Genomic DNA, 24,239 nt, shown 5'->3' on the forward strand with positions numbered 1-24,239 from the left:
AACGCCTTGCTGAAATCAAGCAAAATGGTTCTAATAAAGTTTCCATTGTCCGTTTCCTTGAGCCAACGATCCGTTACGTTAATTGGTGTAGTTTAGCACGAATAATTAGGTTGATAAGCAGACTGATGTTTACGTAACAGATTATACTTTAACAAGTGTTTTTGATAAGTTGCAGATACGTGTCGTTCTGGCGGTTTAGAAAGGATTGGCAGTACTACGATGAGACGATATTGATCAAAAGGTGATCAAAAAGGCCTTTTGAACAAACATAAGGCCGCCGCACACTAGCCGATTTTTTTTCGGCCGACAAAAAACCTTAACTTATCGGCTAGTGTGCGGTGAATTGAGACACGTCTGCGACAAGATCAGAGCTTGTCGGGCGATATCTGACAGTGCTAGATCTCAAAACGTCTTGTCGGGCCTTGTCGGCTGGTGTGCGGTGGACCATGACAATTTGTCGGGGCTCGCGCGCGCCTCAATCAATTAGGAAATGTCATGAGAGTCACGGCGTCATTGGAATAGGAGCCATCCTGATTTTGGATGACTCGGCCCCAAGCCTCAACGCGGTTAGTCGCGGCAAAAACTCGGCTAGTTCGCGGCAAGCTGATGGCCCGACGAATGTTAACCCGATTTGACCCTGACAAAAAATCTGCAATTCTACGACAATATGGTCAGTGGCGATGACAGTGCGAAGAAAGGTACACAGTTGTCTCTTACTGAAAAACGTTACAAATAAAGAATCAGAAAAACAATTGAAATCTCGATAAAATCAGTTTATTTCTTCTAAATTTGTTGCTGTTAGCCTGCTTAACTGCAAAACGTACTGCTGGTGGCGGTGGTGAAGGGGGTGGGGGGGGGGGGGGGAGAGGGAGTAGAGATACTCCTGGTTGCTCCATGCTACAAAGTAAACCAGAAATAACCACAGTCCTGATGGACCGCTTGATTTGTATGCAGACTCTTTTACGTAGAATCGTTACACGCCTTAAAATTCCACCTTTACAATGGAGGCAGTCATTTTGCCTAAACAACAAGTACATCAATGAGAAAGGTAATTGACAAAGCCTTCAGCTTTTCCTTGATGCTTTCATATTTTTTCTATCTTCTATTTTGCAGAAATTTCACTGTGTATAACATTATTTAACTGAACCTACGATATACCATTGTAATATCTAGGTTTCCATACAACATATACAATTTATCATTTCCTTTTTCCAATCCTGAAATAGTTACTATAATAAATGCAACCCAGTTACGCTTCCTAAAGCGTCTTGTTAACTTTGTATTGCATAAAGTTGAGGAGACTCTCTATAGTTGACTCAAGGTGCACTTTTTATCAGGCGGGAGGCATGACAAAAAGGCAGGGATTTTAAACATTCTTTGCTAATTTATCCACGAAAAGAGAAGTAATGGGTCTACTGTGGATATGTGAAAGGGGTCTCAAGCTTGAAGCTACATGTACATGTATGCGAACTTTTTGATACAAGTTGTAGCAGGGGATTTCATGGCAGAGTATCCTTTCAGCCAAACTTTTTAAAGTAGCCCTTTCTGGGAGGGATGCTAAAAACTGTTTGAAATGATTCTGATAATATTTGCAAAATTTTTTTCTCTCTATTCCATTTACCAGCTAGCTACAATCATGTTGTTCATGTTTGCAATATCTTTTATTTATTTACTCAACTTTGCCTAACTAATTAAAATACAGTCACTTATATACATAACATTTTTATAATTAGGCAGGGAGGCCACTACAGCCTAGCCAATTACAGTGGATTCTACGTAATTTCCATGTCCCACTAAAGTAAATTGTGCAAAATATTCTTGGCATTCTCAAGCTGATTGTCTTAAAATTATCATGAATGTCAAAACCATGTGACATACATTCTGCATAATTCCAATACAGCCTTTTCAAAATGCAACACTCGAATGTTAACTGAAAAAGCACTAAAACCAAATTACCTTGACCCAAAATGCACTGTTGACTCACTAATATTATACATAATATGACCAAGAACTCCGACTTGGTGATTATTTTCCAATTCCAATCAAAATTAATTAATATATTCCATTTTAAAATTTACAAGCAGTCTGTATAAACAGCTTGTGAATCGATTTTTGTTTACTTGCCTAGTCGCACTGCACATGTACTACTTGAGCTTTCAAAAAGACTTTCAAAAAGTCATTTCAAAAATTATCAGCTATAAACTAATCATATATTAAGTAAATGTATGCAGGCAATGTATCCACGACTTCTTCATAGTTTCCTTTGATTTTTCCATTTCAGGAACATTAATTATATAAAATGAAGCATTATCTCCCGATGACTTAATGGCCAGCTTGTACCAAAAAAACTCACCTGTTACAATGAACAAACAAACGGTTTTTGATGTCGTGGCCTGCTGATGAATGACTAGTTACGCTACTTTAGTGTTTACGGAGTAGTAAACTTTTGGAGTTTCTTTGATGTATGTTTGCTTGTTTTGTTTTCACGTGGTAAAGACGGGTCTTATGCATCGGTGAATTAATTCGAGATACTCCTGCAAACGACTTGCTTCCCATTCAGAGGGATATTAGAAATACTCTTTTCATGTCCCTTGAACCCGAGATAAGGTACAGACACTTTGGCCGCAGACTTCTCTTGTTCAACCTCGTTCCAAGGCTCCCTCTCCTCTGGCTGCCTGGGAACGACGCTGTCTTTTCAAATTTAACCGGCGTCATTTTAACAAATTGACGTCAGTTTTTCATGCGTCTGTCCTGTTGTTAAAGATGAATTTCGTCATAACATTGTCAAAGTAGCTGTGGATCCACGAGGCGATAAATTATAAATTCCTGTGTCTGTCCGCATATTAACGATGAAAATTAGCCAATGAGCGCGCGAGAATTTCTGCAGTTAGCGTAAAAACAGCAATCGCCTTTCGGTCGCTAATTTTTAAACAAATCAATTATAATTGAGGAGAAATTATGACCAAAAAAGTGGCGCAACCACTTTCAAGCCTTTGTCAGGTGAAAAATACTTGAAAAACTTCCTCTCTTCGACATTCTATTGTACCCAGCAAAATACGTTAATCAAACACATATGGGATAATTAATTCAAGAAATCTGGAAAGAAAGAACTTGTCTTGTCGTATCAGACGAAACAATCCTGAATTTGAATTTTTGACATTATGTGTCGATGAAAGCAACCGAAAGATTCAACGCTTCAGTGTCTGCATAAATAACTAATTGTTGTGTCTGCCCTCTAAGCTCTTGACTTCAGTTCCTCATTTAATTCTTGGGTTTTTGTTTGAAGGAAAACACACTCACTGAATATGGCTTTTGATCACATTCTTTTCAATTGGTTTGTGAATAAAAAAGCCATAGTTACTTTATCGTTATATATAATGTTTGCTAATCTGCCCTCTTTATGACACTACAAGACGACTCAATGCCCCTCGTTCCGCGCCACGAAAGCCCATCGAAACACCCTAACGAACTCGCCAGCTACCCACAAACGTACAGCTGATGATACCAGAAAAACACCGTAATCATACCAATTCAGTTCTATAAGTCTATCGGGAACTACTTATACCGCCTTAAACAGTATGGTCTGCGACTGGTTGCGATCCCAAGGTTCCGCTATATTCTTCTAACTTTTGATAAAAACGGAATTAATGAAATGATGCAATATAATTTGCTTCAGAAGGCACGCATGCGCAAGGTACTATCGCGCAAAAACTTTTTCATTGAATGAAATACAATTAAATGTTTTATTGATTTTAAACAGCACCAAGCTTCCAACACCACACCTGAATATTACAGTAAAATAACTAATTTTCTCATAAGTCGCTGGCATGAAATTTTCCTCCGCTTGATTTGTTCCCATCTAGAATTGGAAACAACCATGTTCTTAATCAATGTTTGAGCCTTCTCCTGCTACAAAATTTCTGTTTGCCACATGGACCGATGAATACGTCGACAAGGCTGAAAACCATTTATAATGTCGACTTATCTTAAATTTACTTTAGGTCACATGTAAACAAATATTACTAACGCTATACCCAGGGAAGACGTTAATGTGTGGCTCAAATATTCCTCTGACAAACGCATGACAACCCATGGACGATAGCAATGCAAACCAGAACTTTCCATTGATCTTTCCGTTGCCGATCTCTGATCCAACTCAGACAACAAACGGTGACGTAATTAGATTTTGGTCTCTGTCAGAATCTTACAAGACGAACCAATAATCACCTTTGGTGACTAAATTTTTAAGTTACGAAAAGCAACAACCTTTAACAAAAGAGTCTTCGTAATGGTATATACTCTAACAACACCTTATTGGTTCCTTTCAAATTGGTCTCCATTTCTGTTTCCCTTCGGGTATTAATAGCTAGTTATGATATCCGTTTCTACACCTTTACAAAATACGTAAAAAAAGAAAGCAGAGCACCCTTAAGTAAATCATATTTTTTCGACAATCCGGTAAATTGTGGATTATGAGTAAACTCGAAAACTAAAGGTTTCACTGGGAAGACGGAAAACGTTTAGCTTTCAGGGCCACTCAGAATAAATACATTACTGAAGGATAAACTTGAACATGAGATATGTAATCACTGACATTAAGTCAAAAAAAAAAAGTTTGAAGACATTGTCGCTGAAATGGTCAGAGACGGTCTTAATAAAACTAATCGGAAAGGTTTTGTTTTCAGATATTTTTTCAAAGAAAATAATCAAACCAGGTCGTTTAAGTATAATCAAACTGCTTCTTGTTAAATTTCCTTGACCTCCAATTATTATAATGTTTTACAAAAGATTTTTCAATTTGCAACGTTTAATTCGCCAGACAAAAGATGTGCAGCGTTGCCTGACAAGCTAAAGGGCTTCATCCAGAAATGGCTAACGGCTGGTGTAGCTGTCAAGCAGGTAAAATATAATTATTCGTGGGGAGTATTAACCAGTGCTGGTAAGTAATGCATATCTCAAGCTCGAGTAGCCTTAAAGTATCTCAAGTCCAGTCCTGTTAAAGTCAGTGAGCATGTTTCACTCCTTTTCACCGCCGACAAGCATAGAATAGCCAGCGGGTTTGTCACGTGACTTCTTGTAAATCAATACCACTGTCCCCACCAAGTAAGCAACGCACATTACCAACAGAGCCATCAGGAATATAGGACTGGAACCTAAGTAGAAGGAAAGTGAAAAATAAGATGGTATAACATGTGTGATTCTTGAGAGCAATTTTTATTCAGGCGAAATACTATCGCATTGTCAGTAAAGATCTAGCCAACAAAACAAAGCAAAGACACTTCATTTGAAATGCTTGTAATTTTTAGTGCTTTGAAAATTTTAGACTCCTCGTCTTATTTTATTTATTTAGGTTTAGAATTCCACGATTGGCTTACATACCACTTTTGTTCAGACCATTCGTACTCTTTTCCTCTCGTCTCTGTCGTGCCAGATGGAGTGGGCCCTGGGACAAAGAGTACACGCCAGACATGTGATCCCTCACTTCACGTCTTCCTCGACCACTTGACGGACATTTCTTGGAGCACTTGGAGCCTGGGTCGGTACCATTGCATACAATCACGTGGCAGTGAACGAACACAAATGGATGGTCAGCAATGAACTTGAAGGCTTCCAGGCTAAACCGCTGTGCACTGACTGAAGGTGCGGCATGGTACTTCACAGTGTTGTCAATTGGGCATCTGATAAATGTAAAATCTTAAATTAGTCGTCACACAGCACCACCATCATTTTAAATAACAGACAGATGCAGAGAAAGAACAAATAATTCTGCTCATACCCTTTCGTTATAAACTCATACTTCAAGGAATTCTGCTGGTCCTGCGTCGGCGTGGCATAGCATCGATCCGCTATGATTGACAGCTGCTTGTCACCTGATGTCACTGACGTCTCAAAGAACAGCAGTTTACGCAGCACCACAGCAACAGGGAAATCATCCTTCTTGTAAGGACTCACGAATCTCTTGTCAGGAAACATCTTCAGACAAAGAGTAAAATTTCCTTTGCCTTCATCACTGAACACAAGTTTCCTGTTATTAGGCTTCCAACCAACTGATGATACCACGCCATACTTGGAATAAAAACAGCTGAACTGTATTTCTATTTCGCGCACGCGTGTCACGACATCCTCAGCAGCCACAGGGATTTCCAAGACTGTGTTGGTGTAAACAATAGCTGTAGGTGTTTGCCTGCGTGTTGTGTTACAGCCAGTCAGCGGTGTGGTTAGAGAGAAGTCAGCGCTTGTTTCTTTAGCTTTGCATGTAGTGTCCAGGAGTCGAAGGTGCTTACGGTCAATACCACGGAGCAGGGACTTGGGAATGATGATTGTCATGTTGTCACTGTTGCACTGAACATCAACACCTGGAGCTGAAATGATATAAAGGAAATTAAACGAGAGAAAATGATGGGAGGCCTTGCACATGCGGAATAACGTAAAATTGTACGTTAACATGTACAGAAAGGTTCTGAAAAAGTAGAAATTGAACACACAAGAGTATAATTCGATATTATGGTATTACTATGATTTTTCAATCGACATTACCGTGACACGTCTTGTTATCCAATGCTAGGTTCAGTTCCGGGTCTGGACATTTACATTTGAAGCCTCCCGCAGTATTAACACACTTGTGACTGCAGCCGCCATTTGACATCGTGCACTCGTTGATATCTAAAAATGCCATTGCCAGCGTTATTAGCTGTTATTCTTAAACTGGAATTATGTTTGCAAAAAAGATAAAAAGAACTAGTACTGTAGTGGCGGTCTTTTCGGTAACACCTGTGATCTTAAGCTCACCTTTGCACGATACCGATTTAGCACTGTCCGTCCATTGACCATTTGCCCCACAGAACTTATAAGATGGACCTTGTAGCTGGTATCCCTGAGGGCATGAGAAGGAGCAAGAGGTGTTGAATTGCATCTGTGACGTCAGGCAACTGTCTGGGGATGTTTTGACAAGGCGGCCAACACTTACAACTGAACAGTTTACAACTGAAAACACAATACAAAAGAAACTGATGAGATAATGTTACCGCAATTTATGGGCGCTAAAATAAACTTTTATGGTTTCAATCAATTTCAAACTTTGTAAATTTTATATTTGAACTAAAACTCAAGTTTTTTTTAAAGAAAAATTGCATAAAAGATAAATGATTATAAGATAAAATATTGAGAGAAGGTCTCAAATCACCTAGTTAAATTATCAGTGATCATCGCTCACCAGATTCATGAGCAGTTAAATAGATGATACTCAGTTCAAGACATTGCAGTTGAATGTAATAAATTTTTTAACTTATATAATAAGGAGACTTAACTGCAAACAAATTCAAACATTCTGTAACTATGTGACTGCAATTCCATCCACATCACTCTACAGTAAATGGCAGGAAAAACGAGGCCAATTTCAATGCAGGTTTTTGTTTTTTTTTTGTCAATTAATGTTAAAAATATAAAGATGTTGATAAATTATTACAAGTAGATGAACCACGGTAGTCATGATACCTTTGCAACTGACTAAGTTTACTTGTGTGCTCCAGGTCCCACCTCCTCTGCACTGAGTAGACGAAGGACCGCTGAGCTGATATCCACGGGCGCAAGAAAAAGAGCAGGTGGATCCATACTTTTGAACGGAAGACAGACAATGGGAAGGAGAAACTTGCACACCACTCCTCAAGGAAAGCTGTTGGCACTTAGCTGACATTTAATAAAGAGATAGCTGATCAGAGACAATGAAAAACGCATGCGAGCATGTAAGGCAAAACAGGAAACGCAACTATAAAATCGCACAGAGTTTTATCTACATTTTTGTAACTGTGAGTGTATAAGTCTTTGTTTACACCGGATATAAAGGAAAAACGTAAAACGGAGCCAATGGAAAGAGAACGCGAGATCTATTATAACTTAAAAGAGCTAGATATGTAAACCAGTGTTAAAACTCTAATGGCACACTCAGACATACCTCTGGTTTCACAAACGTACGGCTTTGCATATGAGCATCTCAGGTCATTCCATTTCCCTCTATATTCCTTGGGATACATTTCTACACACTCCTCATGAAGACTGTTAGGTTCTCCAGTATACCAATGAGTGTAAGTTGGACGTGATCCGTCAACCCACAGCCAGCGAGACTTGTACTTGGGATCCCTGTGCATACCAATCCACGTATTCTTTGTTATCTTTGCCTTAATTGCTTGTAGCTCAGCTTGTGAATTTATCACCACAAGATTGGAACCGAGTGCTTCACAGGCGGATTTTGCTGCATTCCAATTCAAAGCCTTGGAAGAGAACTTGTAGCAGGAACCTTGCAAATTAACCCAGCTGTTTGGGCACACTGTAAAGATGTATTAGAAGATGGCAAATAAATGTTAAATGTTTCATCGTCAAAGGCCAATCTTATTCTTTCTTCATGCATATAAGACGTATACTAAGCATAGAAACTCTGAAAGTACCTAGACATAACACAGTAAATGCTTAGCAGATTACGCTGCCCAATTTAGAAAGAATTGGTCGGGAAAAAAAAACCCGATCCTATGCAGGTTTAAGCAGATTCCGAACTGTCTATATACTTTCTCCATGTGTGCGGGATGCTTCAATGCAAATCATTTACCCTTCTCTTGCTAAGAAACCTTCGCTAATACTACTCTGTTGGTGATATATCTCCCAAAGGTCTTAAAAATTGGCACATTTATGAACGTTTTAAAACAGATCCTGAACAATGTTTGGAATTTACACTCAAAAAGAATACATAATTCTCTTGTTTCTCAAAATAGCTGCATGTTTCGTATATAATATGTGCTAGCTTTCCGGAAACGTCATCACAGAGAAAAAAGGTCGTGTTTTTTTTTCTTTTTTTTTTTATTACATGAATCAGAAATCGGTGACCAGAAGATTAAATACAGATTAATTAAATATGAGTTTCAGTTTTGACTTAATATATTAAGGATCGGAGCTACTCGCAAACGCAGAAAAATAGCTCTTGAGCGAGCTCTAATTTGCTGATAAACAAAAGAAAGACAAACTTAAACACAATGAAACACTTTTGCTTCATTTCGTTTTACCTGTACGTTACGATAGCTGCCGTTACAAAGATATTAGTTTTAATCATAGCAATTAATGAAGAACTTATAAGAATCTTACGTGGTCGCCTTGTAACCACAGAAACAAATGGTTAACCTGTGCCAGGAGTAAATGCGCATCAGTCAGATTGCAGTCAACATTTAACATTCAAGATTCAGAAACAGGGATGGTTTGCGACATACCTCTCGGTTCACAATTATATGGTTACGTTGAGCCGCAAAATTTGTTTTTATTTTTTATAGCCATTTTTTCATATGAAAACAATATTCTTAGTTTTTCAGAGCAACTCACCTTGAGAATTAGTTCGTAATACCAAAACTGAAAACCCCAAGAGGAATACAGACGGCCAGTGGGGAAACGCCATGTCAGAAAGAAATAGATTAGTCACTCAACAACCGACTTCCGTTTAGAAGATGATTTCAGGTACTTAACTCAAACGCGATGAAAGACCAGTTGTAAAAACGACTTCAGTCGATCAGTCTGATCGAAGCAGTGAGTCTACGTGTTATCAGATTAATGAATGCACCGTAACGGGTCTTTTTTTCGAGCTAGCTTATTCAAACAGTTCAGGAACATTACAATGAAGCATTGTTTTCTAGTGTCTTTTAACAGGTCCTACAATAAAAAAAAGCCCTCAAATGTTTCAATAAACAAACAAACAGTGTTTGAGGTCGTTTCTTGACGAATGACTAGTACGGTCTCGGAAACTATATAATTATGTCATATGAACAAATTTCGTTGAGTCAGTTATGCTCGTTTTTGTTTTGTGATGTGACATACGACTACACGGAAGTTTCGCTACCGTGCCAAATTATTTCAAGTTTTTGCCGATATTGATAAGTCAACTTCCGGCGCTGCAGTCTTCCGCTTTCAGGTTATTATTTGTGTTTGTCGCTGATGGAAGAGTACACGCTTTAATAAGGAAGGTGAGGGAAGCTGCCGGAAGGTGCCACGATCTGTAGTGGAAATTAAAAGTGTTGTGTTCTTGGCCAATCACAGTGCCTCTCTCCGCCCAGGTATATAAATGGGCATCGGCGACAGCGCAAAACTTGTGATGGACTGGTTTTCCATCGAGGAAGGGAGGGATTAGAAATACTCTTTCCATATGACTGAAACCTCATGTTATACTTAATCAGGTAGAAACCTTATCATGTAAACTTAATTTTACGCGGGGCCCCTTTTGATACCAGCCTAGAGGGGGCTACCCTGCCTAAATAAAGATGACTTTACTTGACTTGACTTAGATAACTGAGCTCTTGCGGACAGGACAGGAAATTTCAAATGCCTTTGTCACAAAAGACAAAAAAGTAACTGAAAGTGCTTAGGTTAGATCTTGTACCGACATTCCCTTATGTCCAGCCCTTTTTGGACATTGTGTGTTGATTAGGGCAACAAAACTAATATTGATAGAGTTGAAACGCTACTGCGTCTACATAAAAACAATATTATTATCATTCCCTTTGGCTACAGATCGTTCGCTTTGACATGATAATATTTATTTAGTGGTCTAAAGAAAGTAATTTATGCAATAGTTCAATGCGACTTACACATTCGCTCGATTCATCACTTCGGTTTATTTATCTGGTCCGAGGCCAGCATCCCGCGCTCGTGAGCCTTAGCTTTTGACGAGTACGGCAGCCAATAAGTGAATGAAACCATCAACCGCCTTTTATAGTTCTGCAATTTTCATAAGTTTAAGCGACATTTTCCGAATCTCCAGACCAAATCAATCTAGACAGAACGAACAAGCACTTGAAGGCGAAAGTTTGCCAACATATAGGACATTCAATGATAAAGAAAAATATAAAAGTTTTCTGACAAGACGAAAACCGGGTAACACAGGTTGGTTGTTTCAAAGCAATCTACGATTAGCGAGAATATCGATTGCTGTTTCATGACTTTTAAGTGCCGTTTTTCGCTGACATTTTATGTCCTGCAGTCTTGATGTTGTGTAGTTCTTAATCCTCGATAACTTAATAGATTCTCCATCAATCGACTTCTCATTACTAAAAAAAGTTTGATAAGATAAACCACATCCGTCAGAGAGAAGAGGAAAAGACAAATTTCGTTGTGATTCCTTTACATGTCTCGGGAAGGTTTATGTCTGTAAACCAAGGGCCTGTGAAATATTCAGTAGGAAGCTACCCCCCACCCTCCTCTCCACCGTCCGAGCTTCACCGGAGGAGAGAGTGCATTAAATCACAAGTTTGGAGTTAAGGGAAGTGTGACGGGTAGAGAGAGGGTAACTTACGCGGAAATTTGGCTAGTGGAGAGGGGAGCCAAAGTTTTCCCACGTGAACAATTCAGCTATCCTTTATGGTTGACAACCCAGAATGTGTCGACACATGTAGAGCATGCGTGAAACCCGGTGGGAGGACTAATCTTTGGCTTGATCAGCAGGGGCTACCTGCTTTCCGGTAAAACAGATTAGTTGGAGGGGGGGATCAAGGGTAACTACCTAGGACACCTTTATTTCGCCCAAATAAACAGGGCCTGAGAATCGTTAAGTGAGGCCACGACACTCAGAACAACAACTAGCTTTATTTGCGTGACAATTGATATATACAGTGTTGCAAAAACTAAAACAGTAACAATTTTCCTGAAGATATAATATGGTTATGATATAGCAATCAAGTTACATTGGTTTGATTTGAAAGTAGAATATTGCGTAGATCAAAGCAAGATGAAAGGAATTTTGCTAATCGGAAATTAACAAAAAGATTTTCAGAGGCCATAAGTTCGCCGGTGGCTTGTAATGGAGATAATTGCTTAAAATTCGGAGCGATATATTTTCTTTTTTTCTATAAAATTCGTCTCTTAGAGTAGAGTATTTTAAAATGCAATACATAAGAAAGTGAGATTCGTCTTCAATTTGATTAGACTCACAAATAGGGCAGACTCTCTTAAGCCATGGAATTTGATTATATCCACCAGTTTTTTAAGCTTGTGATTGCCTATCGTAAATTTCATTAGTTCTTTTTTTTTGCTTAGCTCGCTTCTTAGGCCCGGCTAAATAAGAGGAGGATGTACAGTAATTGTATAGAAATTAAAGCCCACGTCGGTATCAGAATCTTTTTTGTTTCATTCCATGAAATGCACTTGAGAATTTTACCGATCTCAGCACAAAACTCCCAAGTCCTTGAATGATATCTATTCGTAATGCTTGCCGAGCATGAAGGTCTCGGGTTCATATGTAAATAAAATAAAACTATGGAGCAACCAGCTAAAAATTTGTTATAAACTATACTAAACTATACCTAGATAATACCTATAAGATAAAGAGGAAAAACGCTAAAAACTGCTGTAAATATATGCTGTACCTTTTTAACCAGTTAAAATATACAAGATAAAAGTGTAAATTCATAAATCTAGATTATAGATTTAAGCTCGGTTTTAAATAAGGACGGGGAACTAAGGCCCAGGTCAAACGTAGAACTTCACATGAGACGAACCAAACTGTAATTTGAGTCGATCCAAACCTGTAAAGTTCGACCGTTCGGTCAAATAATGATAAAAATAATAAAAATCTTTATTTATCTTGATAAAACACCGATCAGCTGAACTAAGGGAGCTGCTGGCATAAACCGGTGATAATAAAATATGTTCATATAACAATATAAAATATTTTCATCTAAAAATACATCCTCACAATAACATCAGAAGAATATTAAAAATCAGAACAATGTATACTCACTAGATATCGAACTTCTTTGGGATTTAGATCGCGACGAACACGTTGTGTCCGTCTGCTTCAGTTGAACGACCGCAGCTGAGTCAAACGCTGAACTTTGGCAATCTTGAAGCGGAAAAAAAAATTCTTGTAAACAAAATACCTAGACCAAGCCCGAGTTAAAAACATATCTCATTTCAAAGTACCAAAATGGTGAAATCTAAACCCTTTTTCAAGGTAATGTTGCTAAAAATCCATACCATTTAGGGGCGCGTACAACCCACCCTTATAGTTTATCATTCACTTCATTATTTTTTTACTTCTCTAAGGCCGAGGCATACATTTCGGTTATTCCTAAGCTCCCCTAGTACCCTGCTTGATTTCACGAGATTATACGACGTTTAAGATACTCGATTCACCGAGGAATAAAGAGAATCTGGAGTATTTTCGGATTTTTATACCAGCCTACCGTTAATTTTATTTTCCCAAAGAAAAAAGCAAAATGGTCCTTCATTGTGCTAGCTAGCTGTCAGCTACTACGAGCAATATCGCCTAAATTATGCCCGTTCTACCATACTGTGTTAAAAAACACAAAGTAAAGTCGAAAATCAACAGTTCAGAGCATATCTCAAGTTTGAGGTTTCTCTAAAATGAGCCCAGTCCACTCATTGAGCATGCTCTCACTCTTGGACCCCGCTGACAAGCAGAGCACACCCATCAGGCTCCTCAAATGAAATCTTGAAGACCTCCCAAGCAAGCAGAGCAAACCACAAACACATCCATCAAGATGGTAGAGCTGCAGCCTGGAAGGATAGAAAACACAACATTAAAACTCAGATAAGCTGAAAACAAATGACCGACGTTAATACTATATCTTTGACAAAATGAGCTTGCAAGAACGCTGAAATGACAGAAATAAATATTTTGTTGTCAAGAGAAACAATAGGGTCATGGCATCTTTGGTAGTGATACAGGAGTATACAAAGCAAGAAATGTCATGTGGTGGTCAAGTACAGAACCAGCCGTGCCTTGTAAGCGGTTAATTGTCTTCCTTGTTCAGCCCCGTTCAGCCCTGTCCACACTACGACGGAGAAATTTGAAAACGCAGCTTTAGTTCTATTTCATTAAGCCATAGCGTGTCGCAAGCACTTTCTCAACTAGAGTTCTCTCCATAAAGGACACCGAACCTGTACTGTAAATAAATTTGGAACGCTTAAAAAATTCGGACGGTTTTATTTTTGGACGCTTGAATTTCTTCTTCTCCGTTTTTCCTTACACTCGGGAGCCATAGCTCCTGTTACACTATATTTCTCGCACCTCACTTTACAAATAAGCAGTTCCCTGTTCCATGGTAACGATCAGTGGCGGATCTAGGAGAGGACCCCGGCTCCCCTTATTTTGGGTAAAAAAAGCAGAAATGACAGAAGGAAGAAAAGCCGGCAGGGCAAGTAAAACAAAACCGCCCCCCCTCCCCCTTCCTTAGCTCAAGGTCTGGATCCACCACTGGTTCGGAGTCATCTGTGGGGTACCTACCGCATAGATGACTCCGAAAACCTTGGTTCGGAGTCATCTATACGGTAGGCACGCAATTCGTGCATATTTGTTCAAGGAGTAAAATTCAATCTCGTTGGGTGAAATAATTTGATCAGCTCAGACAGAAGTTATGCATGACTCACTATTTTTGAGCAATATTGCGCGGACGGCCACAAATATATATTTCTGAACAAGTCGCGCGCATTAAAACTGAAAGTAGCTGTCATCATGGTAACATGACATCACAATGAGAGGAAAGAAAACTTAAGATTTCACCTGAAAGTTTTGTCGTAATTCATCATGAGTTCGGTTATGAAAAAATTGCGGAATAAACGATCCAGGAGAGACGAATTTCAAATCACGGCGTCTGCTGACTCGCTCGTTTTGAAATGTCAGAAGGAAAAATGGTAAGCTATTATGCAATTAGAAGATTTTTAACTATATAACTTTTTTTTCTCATTTTGTCTGCAATTCCAGCCTACTAGGATGGTAATCTATGAAGCTATTCATACTGCGATCCGGCGGCGAATAGAATAGAATCCATTACAACAGAAACTTTAATTACAAGCAATTTAGATCAAATGTAAGTGCATTGGATCCGAAAATGTATTCGTGATTTTGAGGTCGTGTGCGTAATTTCCCAAGCACTTTTTTTCGCGCGAATGCCGCATCGAAAGAAGTGTTTCACTAGTTAACATTTTTCTGCTATTTCACCAAACGCGAGATGCACAGGATCACAGAGAGTATTCGATGCTTCAAAGTAAGCGGAAATTTTTTTCCTTTGTCCTTGGAATGAGCAAAACGCAAGAAAAAGAAAAACTAATGTGGACGAAAATCGATGCTTACAGATTATCTGCGGCGCAAATGATTAAAAGTTGAAACAAACATACCATCTCGAAAATAAGATCCTGCAAAGAAACTCAAGGTAGGCGAGCGCTTACTTTTGATTTCTTTTTTTTTTTTTCAAAACAAAACAAAAAAAAAAGCTGTTATTATTATTTCTTAGCGCAAACGAAACAAGGTACTGACTGTAGGAAGGGATCGGAGGGTATCAGTTTGTGTCCCGTTACCAGGCTTCTCAGAGAAAATTCAATATGGCGGAAGGGCACAATACTATTCCAAAATGAAAATAAATGCAAGTTTATTCATTAGTTCTAACTTAAGCGTTTTTTTACTAGGCATCCCTGCAAAGTTGCGATCGTTTGGAATAAGGAAAATCCTAAATTGTCCAGTACAAAGGTAAGCTTGGTTGTATGTATTGTAAGTTGCTGTCGCTGCAGTTAGTAAAGGGCCCTCCGGTTAGCCTAAATAGCACTCAGGTTTATAGCCAAAATATCACTGACTTGAAGGTGGTTAGCTCTCAATATGGATTATACCATGTTCCATTTCGTCTAATCAATCAAATTTTGAATTTTGTTTTTCAGCCGGTGCCATGGCAGGGCGGATTTAAAAATCCTTACAGCGGCATAATAGTCTGGCCGGAACCTGATCCGGTGAAAACAAAGTTGACTTTGTTAAAGGTAAATACGAAATTAATGTAATCAATTTAGGAGAGAGGAATCTTAATTTGAGCTTCCTTGTAAGCTTGATGTTAACGGTAAGACATCATTCACAAAACTGTCGCAAATTGGTCCAGATACAGCTAAGTTCTTAAAAAGCTTCCTTTACGAACTCGTCCATGCTTAAGATTTAAGCTTAATACTGACTAGAGTTGTATTTTCGTGTGCGATGTCCCGGCACAGCTGTTTACATTCCCTTCCTTTTTAATTTGTTTTCCAACTTACATTAAAGAGAGACTATCAGACAGTGCTCAATTAGTAACAAGTGAACTAATTTTAATTTTGTGACCAATTCAGTCTTTTTCAAGTTTATTGACTGAAAATGCAACACTTGTTTTCTTTCATCAAAATTAATGCAGTCTCTACAAGGCCTGCATGGACAGATGTTCTTCAACTTTGTAATTGTTTACTTTTTGTCACTGAATGCTTTTCAATTGATAATGTTTGTCCCTGAGGATTTACTGTTGTCCCAGGCTCAGTTGGTTTTCATTATTATTATTATTGTTTTGGAGAATCTCTATCAGGTGTTGTAATTTATTTATGATGACCAGAAAACATTGTGCCGTGAATTATAAACAAGATGTCATTGAACATTTTCCTTTTGTCTTGATAACTTTTGATAATTATATAAGTTGAACCATCTTGTTCATCCAATATCTTGTTTTTGCATCTCAGGATAAGGCTATAAGCAATCTGAAGAAATTGCTGCTTAGTATTAATTAGAACACTGGGAACTTTTTAGCGCACTGTTGCTTGTGCTATATCACAATGTCCAAGAGAATGTGGTTTTTTTATTATTTTTAGAACTCTGAGAAAGAGCTATACCAATATCAGGACAAACCATGGCAAATATTGGTCCAAAATGTAAGTTGATATCTATTTTATTGCATGAAATATCTGAACTTGCAAGGCTAGAAACTAACTGTATCCAACTACTAACAGCTTAGTCAAGACTCAGATAAATGGCTGGTATTTTATGTTTCTTCTAGCCTGTATGAATAGTGAAAAACAACTATTTCTTATGGTACTTGATCAAAATTGGCATATTTTGTATTTTTTTGTAAATTTTAACATTATATTTTTTGCAAAAGCTGAACACAGCAGGAATAACAAATGGTGAAAATGATAAATTAAAAAATAATTTCACCTTTCCAATATGAAACGCTTGAAGAGTTTCAATTCCAGAACTTGTAAAGGCAACTAAACTACTTTATTTAAGCCTTCCCATTGCAAAATCTGGCTGGTTAAAAACTGTTTTGTCTACTACATGTAAAATCTGACATAATTTCACGAGCCAGTAGGCCAGAGTTTAAAAAAGTTGGTTTCAAGCCCTGTTTTGTGTCTAGTTTTCCTTACCGCTTAGAATTGCTATTCTAAGTAGGTGCTACAGCTAGTTGGTCGTTATATACCTGCCTATCAAATGTACTCATTTTCATGCAGCTTCCCTATATTAGTTATATACTCACCCTGGTGGGGAGACCACGTGGTACAAAGTCTAAGCACACTGACCATTATGGCATTACCCCACTTCACTTTCTAATCTGTTAACTAGACTATTACTTATATTTCTTTTATACAATCTAGCTATAAAAAATTGCAAAAAAAATTTTCTTAAAAACATTCAATCAATTTTTAAATGGTTAAGAAAATTATGCATGACGTTTCGACGTTTTTCTTGTATTTATAAAATATTCATGCTGCAGTTTTTCCACTTGATAATGACTGAGAACCTGGGAACGTCATGTATTTTTTTAACTATTTTTTTTAACATTTAAAAATTTCTTAAATGTTTTTAAGGAAAGCTTTTTCGCAATTTTTTATAGCTAAACATTTTAAAAAGTTCCTTCTTTTTTTATACAGTTTGGGATAGGAAATAATTTTTGATGTAAAGGAAATTTCCAATTTCTGATGGATTGTTTTTCTTTGTTTTAAATCTCAAGGTTTCTCCTTCTGGTAAACGGAAGGTAATTGCAGTGGGATCTCTAGACATTTCAGATTACATAATGGAAGAGCCAACAAGTCATGATATTACTGTTACACTGAAACCAGTGAAAAAGACTGTTCTTTCAGGTTCATTGGAGTTCACTTTGTCATCTGTTATATTGGAGGATGGCATCCCTCGGTGAGTTATTCTCATTTGTATGAATTCTCAGAATTATTCATTGTAGTAATATCTTGAGAGTTGATGTCAGCTTAATTTTTATGGGATTGAACCTCATGTTCCACACAAAGCAAGCTTGTGCTATTACCACTTTGTAGGGACTGAAACATACCCATCTACGCCCTTATATGGGCTATATAGGTATGTGCGGCCCAAAGGGTATGTTTTTTCAGCTGTTTTGGTCATAAATAGAGTATGGATTTTGGCCATTTTGGTCTGAAACTGGGTATGGCTTTTGCACTCTAGTCTTGAATTGGATGTTTTTTTAAATTAGAAGAAGCTACTTTTTTCATCTCTGTTGATAAGACCGTCAACAAAAGCACTTCACAAATTATGTGTACGGCAACTATGTCAGGTCACAAATAGGGAAAGGGTCTTGGGAAGTGGGTTGCACACCCCCATCCAATTATTCTGGGATCACCCTTGGGCATCTACCCTGGGATACCCTAGGTATCTTTCCAGCCAACCATTCGTCGATCTGTCTGTCCCTTAGTTTGTCCAATGGATTTTGTTGCTTTTAAATTCACTTATCAAAGACCTCACACCTAAACAAATTAACTACATGTTTACTCAGTCACTTACTCGATCCCTCTGTTCTTTCATTTTTATGCAGTCGCACAGATAAGGAAATCTTCGATGAGATCATGAGTGATGCTATAGCAGAGCTAGAGAGGAAGAAATCACTACAGAAGGCGAGGAAAAGCAACGGTCAAGATTCAAAGAGCAGCTCACAGAAGACATCTGGACACAAGGTTCCAGTGTCAGACACTGCAGCCGGTGATTCTCAAGAGACTGCAGGACAGAGGAAGATTGATAGCAAAGCTCCATACCACCCTCCACCTCAGTCTGCTCCACTAGAACCATGCCCATCTCAGCGCCCTCCATCAAGTCAACTTAACTGTGTGGTCAAGGAAGTGAAAAGCTCATCGAGCCAAACTGAGGAAAGGGCATCAAATAAGCAAGATGATAAGTATCCCAAGGAATTTGATGCTTTGGGTAAAAAAGAACCTGATGACAAGCAAAGTATTTTGTCATCAGAGAATGCATCAAATTTCAACAAGGAGACACCTGGCCAAGATATTGAGGCGAGTGACGGAGAATGCATGAACAAGAATCTTGATCAAGCTGATGAAAACAATAACTTGACGAAAAATGGCGACGCCCACATTTCAAAGAATGATAGCAGAGATGATGAACGAAGCACCACTGTCCCACTGAAGACACCACTTGTTCAGAATGCGCCTTTCCTAAAGAAAGCAAAGCGTCATGTCCATTTTGCTCGTAAAAAGCTGAAAAGAGCCAAGGGCAAGGAATCGTCGAGGCCAAACGAGGGATACCATAGTGGCATCTGTTCTTCTGGTGTCAGAATTTCAGTTAATGAAGGTGGCCATGGCTTGGGAGCAGGTACTGTCATGTCAAAAACACAACACATTCAGGACAAGGCCATCCTTAAGAGGGCAAAGTCTGTTTCAGTTGATCTCGAGGAATCGTCAAAACAAGAGGAGGGTGATGATGGTCACTGCAGCACTCCTGGACAGGGTCCTTCTCTTAGTCATGGCCTCTCCAATGTTGAGATCTGCCCCATCCCATCTGTGGAGGCTTCTCCCTCTAAAGAGGAAGCAACTTTCAACCAAGAGGCAAGTGCCCCTGATACTACTGACCCTGTGACTTCGACCCCTGGCGAGGCAGTTGGTTTTCGGACTGTAGTTTATAACGCTGTACCTGAAGAAGGCATTGTAGTGAAAGACGTTGAGTCTTCAAATCCCATCCAAAATAACTGGCATGAAAGCAAGGTATTTAGGTACATTAGGTACTTTTGAATCAAAATCGCTTTTTTAGCCCCCTCCCTACGAAAAAGGTCGATAGTTGTATAATTAAAATCAGCCGAAAAGAAAGATCAACTTCTATCGATTTTAAACCCACCATTATGTAACGTTTGTATGTCATGGTATGCTAGGAGTAACGTACTTTGCAACTGTGGTTTGAGTCCAAGATATCCTGTATTTGTAGTTACCTACAGTTTTTCATGCAAAACATACATTACTTCCAATTGTAATGGCATAAATGTTGGAAACTATCTCAATTTTTTTCCCATTATAAGCCTTCCCCCAGATAATAAGCCCCCCTGAAAATTTGCTACAATCCATTTATTTTCATTCTTTGCATTTCAGATTGTTTCACCTATCAGTCAGCATTGCCCAGAACTCTTTGTGTATATTCGAGAAGAGACTTCTCTCCTCCAAGACGAAATAGCTTCTTTAGAGAAAGTCAGCACCAAACTCGAAAAGCAAATCCAGGATGCAAACAAGACAAAAGGTCAGTATTTAAACTCCCAGTGTCTGTCTCTATCCAGATGTATCAACGGGTGCTAATGACTTGCTAAGGAATCCTGTCAAAATATTCCGGGAAGGAGTGGGTGGGTGAGGAAGGTAGGCTAATATCTCATTCAGGGGGAAGGGGAGATGCCTGGTCTCCTCACACTACTGAAACCTGGATACGTTCTGCCAATGGTGGCCACTTGGCTTTTGAAGACTTTTCTTTAACTAACCTTTTTCTTCCAGACTGTGAAGAAGAACTCGAGGGTCTAACTCAAGACTGGATCTCACTCAACAAATGCAGGGCTCAACTTATCACCAGGAAACGAGATCTTGAAATCCTGTAAGTAAAACTATTTTCTGCTTTATAATTCTATTTTTGTGTAATCTTTCCTAGCAACTGTTAGATAGATTACAGATCTTATTAATGGTATAATAGACGGTGGGCAATCAATAGTTATTTCATAGTTAGTGATTTTGACTTCGATTTTAGGGGCAGAGAAGAGAATTTGGAAGATTGTATCACTGGGATCAGAGAGGAACTCATGTTCCTGTTTCAACTTGAAGGTAACAAATTATGTACCAATCACTAGACCATGATTTTTATTTTGAATCCTGTTTTTGCTCAGCGCAAACAACATGATTAGATCATTTTTTGCCTCTGTATCATTGATAGATTATCTGTGTTGAGATGCAACTCTGTTTACTATACAATATATTTTAGTTTACAATGTGCATTGGAACATGATTTTCTGAGATTGCGGTACTAGTTAATTTTCCCAAAATAATACCAGCTCTTGATCACCGGTTAGTATAATAGAACTGTATTGAATTTTGATACGGTTAGCTAAAATAGTAGATACAAAAGTGAGTTGATTTTAAAAATCTGTGCCACACGTGCAAAGATGCCGTTTTTTCCTTAGAGAATTAGTCATAATAAGTTTAATGTTGCTTTGTTGTTTCTTTCCAGGCTGCGGTAAAACAGGTCAGCACAAGGCCTGCGAACAAAAACTTACTGATACCCTTGTCTTTCTTACAAGAAAAAATGAAATTTATAACTGTCCAACTGGATTACAGTTGTAAGGTGAGAGACATGAACAGGGACATAAGTTGCGAATTCATGCCGCGTCCTTCCACCCGTCCACCGGATGCTCTTAGCGTTGAGCTTGTAACAGGGGAGTGGTATTGAGTTAGGCACTCGGTCCGTATCCTGCTGGAAATGTCGAGGAACTGTTTTCGCGGCACTGAATTCGGTGTTGTTCCTTATGGGTAAAAAAAAAATACTGTTTCCTTCACGGATATTAACACGAAATAATTTGAGTTGTAAGCCCAGTAACTCTGTCATTTATCGTTAAAAATTTGGCTAAAATTGTATAGCTAAAATAATTATTAAGTAAAGATTTTGAAGGTTTTATCAAAAATAAGTCAATGCTGTCGTGCTAAACTTATGTATTCGTTATCTTCCAGGTCCAGTTCTCTTGTTATTGAAGAAATCGCTGGTGGCTTATCATTTTCATTGTAAATATTTTTGTGGCGATATTCTTTCTGAAAACAAAATGGTTTAACATGAAATACGCTGTAAAATAATACGTAACTTAAAACACGTCAAATTTCAGTTTTATTGCAGTTTTTTAAGGAGCTGATTATAACAAGAAGCGACAACTAATCCCCGAACAATATTTTACTTTCTCAGTTTTTCCAGTTCTTACCAAAACTCTTTTTTCCAAAGTTAATTTTGATAGCAGTGTAATTGTACAGTAGCAAAAAAAAGACCATTGCAATGGATTGCGTCCCCCTTGTCTGTGAAGTGGAGTAGCAAGATCTAATGTGACGTCAAACTGCAGGTGTTTCAACTTGTTGGTTACTTTTTTGTCCAATCAGATATGCCGATATAGGATCATTCTTGAATTTAAGTCATGCAAGTATTCATGTTGCCACTTCACGTGACTTGATTCGTTTGTCTTGTTGCTATGTAAATTTCGTAGCTTCTGGGGTTTTTTTCTCTGTTTTGTTGTTGTTGTTGCTGTTTTTTCTCTCTGTGTTTTCTTTTGTTGTTGTTGTTGTTTTTTTTTTGTTTTGTTTTTTCCTTTCTTTTTGATTTTTCATTCTGCCGGCTAGGTTTTTTCATTTCCATTTTTTTTTTAGCAATTTTGGCAGTTTAGCAGCTAGGTTTTTGCATTTCTAGATTTTTTTTAGCAATTTTGCGGGTGTAGCAGCTAGGTTTTTGCATTTCTAGGTTTTTAGCAATTTTGGCAGTTTTAGCAGCTAGGTTTTTGCATTGTTAGGTTTTTAGCAATTTTAGCTGCTAGGTTTTTGCATTTCTAGGTTTTTAGCAATTTTAGCAGCTAGGTTTTTGCATTGCTAGATTTTTAGCAATTTTTGCAATTTTAGCAGCTAGGCTTTTACATTGCTAGGTTTTTAGCAATTTTGGCAATTTTAGCAGCTAGGTTTTTGCATTCGGCTAGGTTTTTAGCAATTTTGCAGTTGTAGCAGCTAGGTTTTTGCATTTCTAGGTTTTTAGCAATTTTAGCAGCTAGGTTTTGGCATTTCTAGGTTTTTAGCAATTTTAGCAGCTAGGTTTTTGCATTTCTAGGTATTTGCAATTTTACTGCTTGCGTTTTTTGGCAGCTTGTTTTTTTTTTTTGCGATTTTGTAGCTTTCTTTTCTTGATTTTATGTTTCACATTATTGCTGTTAGGCTTTGCATTTCTAGGTCTTTTGCAATTTACAACACTAAGCTTTTTTTGTTTGTTTGTTTGTTTTTTTCAGCAATTTTACGCTTTCCTTTTGTAGGAAATTTTTTTCTGCTATCTATTTTTCAATTTACACAGCAGTGAGGCAAACTTGGGGAGTCACGTGAAGTGGTTGCATTTGAACGCATGCGTGACCTTTGTTCATGAATAAATCAATATAAGCGTTGACGTTTGAACCAAGCCAGTAACAAACAGTTGGGACGCAGCCACGATTTTGCCAACAAGTTATTGAGGCTTTTTGTCTTGTTTCTATGTTTTTTTTTTTTTCTTGGATGCGAGTTTAAAGTTTGCAACAATTTTTTTACAATTTTGTGAACGTTACCTCATTTTATTTCAATCACTTTTATATCATTGTAACTGTGCTGTTTTCTGTTCTTACCTTGCGTTAACAGCATTGTCAAATTGTAATTCCCTTAACTAAGGTTTTTCAAAGAAAAAATTCTTTAAACTACTACTTTTATTGTAAATAAAACTCTACTGTTACTACGTTATATGTGTATTGATATGCAAAAGATCTCTTTCCGTTCAGACCTTGCAGGGCGTTTTTCAGACAAAATGATCACACTTTGCCTCAACAAATTACAGAAATACGTGTTGTTAAAGAGTATTGCTTGAAACAAGGGGGAACCGTAAACTGACTGCATGCGAAACATGTTTACTACATACCCACACGAAAAGAAACATTCGGGGCAGGATAGTCTGAAGGTATCGGCACCGGCAGACTTTTATGATTTAAAAGTCATTTCCAAAGTATGCAAAAATTCAAATGCCTCAAAATTAGACAGATTTAACTCCCTCTGTTTTCCTTTCATTGGTTAATCAGGACTACCAAAGGGGATCTCAGGTAGATTCTACTTGTAGTCCGGCGGATCCCCGGAGACCCAGAGGCAGTAGTCGGCACGACGCAATATTTTCGGGGGAAGATATTTTTAGGCGAAAGCTTTTGATGTGAAACCCTGATGTAAACCTTCGACCGAAAATATGTTCGCGTCGTCCCGAATGCTGCCCCTGGCCTCCGAGGATGAGTCCCGCGAGGATCTGACCAAAACTCAGAAGCCCCCCAAAAGTTGGACTTTCTAAAAGTCAGTTCCAATAATACTTCCATTGTTAGTTTTCACGCTCGCGAATTCGTCGCTCGAAGATTGCTCTCTCGCTTCGCTCGAGGAAGATGAATAAGCGA

The 24,239-nt window shown here is 38.2% G+C and overlaps 2 protein-coding genes across 2 annotated transcripts; one reads left to right on the forward strand and one right to left on the reverse strand.

Moving 5' to 3' along the window:
* Positions 1-3,681: 3,681 nt before the first annotated feature.
* Positions 3,682-9,725, reverse strand: LOC145488082 (pancreatic secretory granule membrane major glycoprotein GP2-like). The gene is made up of 8 exons (XM_081466865.1): positions 9,361-9,725; positions 7,952-8,323; positions 7,495-7,686; positions 6,790-6,984; positions 6,538-6,663; positions 5,777-6,362; positions 5,380-5,678; positions 3,682-5,153 (listed from the first exon to the last, which is right to left on the reverse strand). The coding sequence occupies exons 1-8, from the start codon at positions 9,431-9,433 to the stop codon at positions 5,017-5,019; spliced, it is 1,980 nt and encodes a 659-aa protein (XP_081322991.1). The 5' UTR covers positions 9,434-9,725; the 3' UTR covers positions 3,682-5,016.
* A 5,046-nt stretch (positions 9,726-14,771) lies between these two features.
* LOC145487942 (uncharacterized) lies at positions 14,772-20,373 on the forward strand. The gene is made up of 4 exons (XM_081466711.1): positions 14,772-15,792; positions 16,636-16,695; positions 17,772-17,953; positions 18,606-20,373. The coding sequence occupies exons 1-4, from the start codon at positions 15,526-15,528 to the stop codon at positions 19,810-19,812; spliced, it is 1,716 nt and encodes a 571-aa protein (XP_081322837.1). The 5' UTR covers positions 14,772-15,525; the 3' UTR covers positions 19,813-20,373.
* The last annotated feature ends 3,866 nt before the right edge of the window (positions 20,374-24,239 follow it).

This window comes from Orbicella franksi, chromosome 5 (assembly GCF_964199315.1).
Source record: "Orbicella franksi chromosome 5, jaOrbFran1.1, whole genome shotgun sequence".
Taxonomy (NCBI): domain Eukaryota; kingdom Metazoa; phylum Cnidaria; class Anthozoa; order Scleractinia; family Merulinidae; genus Orbicella; species Orbicella franksi.

Coding starts and splice junctions, on each gene's coding strand:
- LOC145487942 (XM_081466711.1), top strand. CDS start 15,526: ATGTATTGTAAGTTGCTGTCGCTGCAGTTAGTAAAGGGCCCTCCGGTT. Junction 16,696..17,771: donor GGCAAATATTGGTCCAAAAT/GTAAGTTGATAT, acceptor TTAAATCTCAAG/GTTTCTCCTTCTGGTAAACG. Junction 17,954..18,605: donor TTGGAGGATGGCATCCCTCG/GTGAGTTATTCT, acceptor ATTTTTATGCAG/TCGCACAGATAAGGAAATCT.
- LOC145488082 (XM_081466865.1), bottom strand. CDS start 9,433: ATGGCGTTTCCCCACTGGCCGTCTGTATTCCTCTTGGGGTTTTCAGTT. Junction 6,985..7,494: donor AAACTTAGTCAGTTGCAAAG/GTATCATGACTA, acceptor TTGTGTTTTCAG/TTGTAAACTGTTCAGTTGTA. Junction 6,363..6,537: donor GGATAACAAGACGTGTCACG/GTAATGTCGATT, acceptor ATATCATTTCAG/CTCCAGGTGTTGATGTTCAG.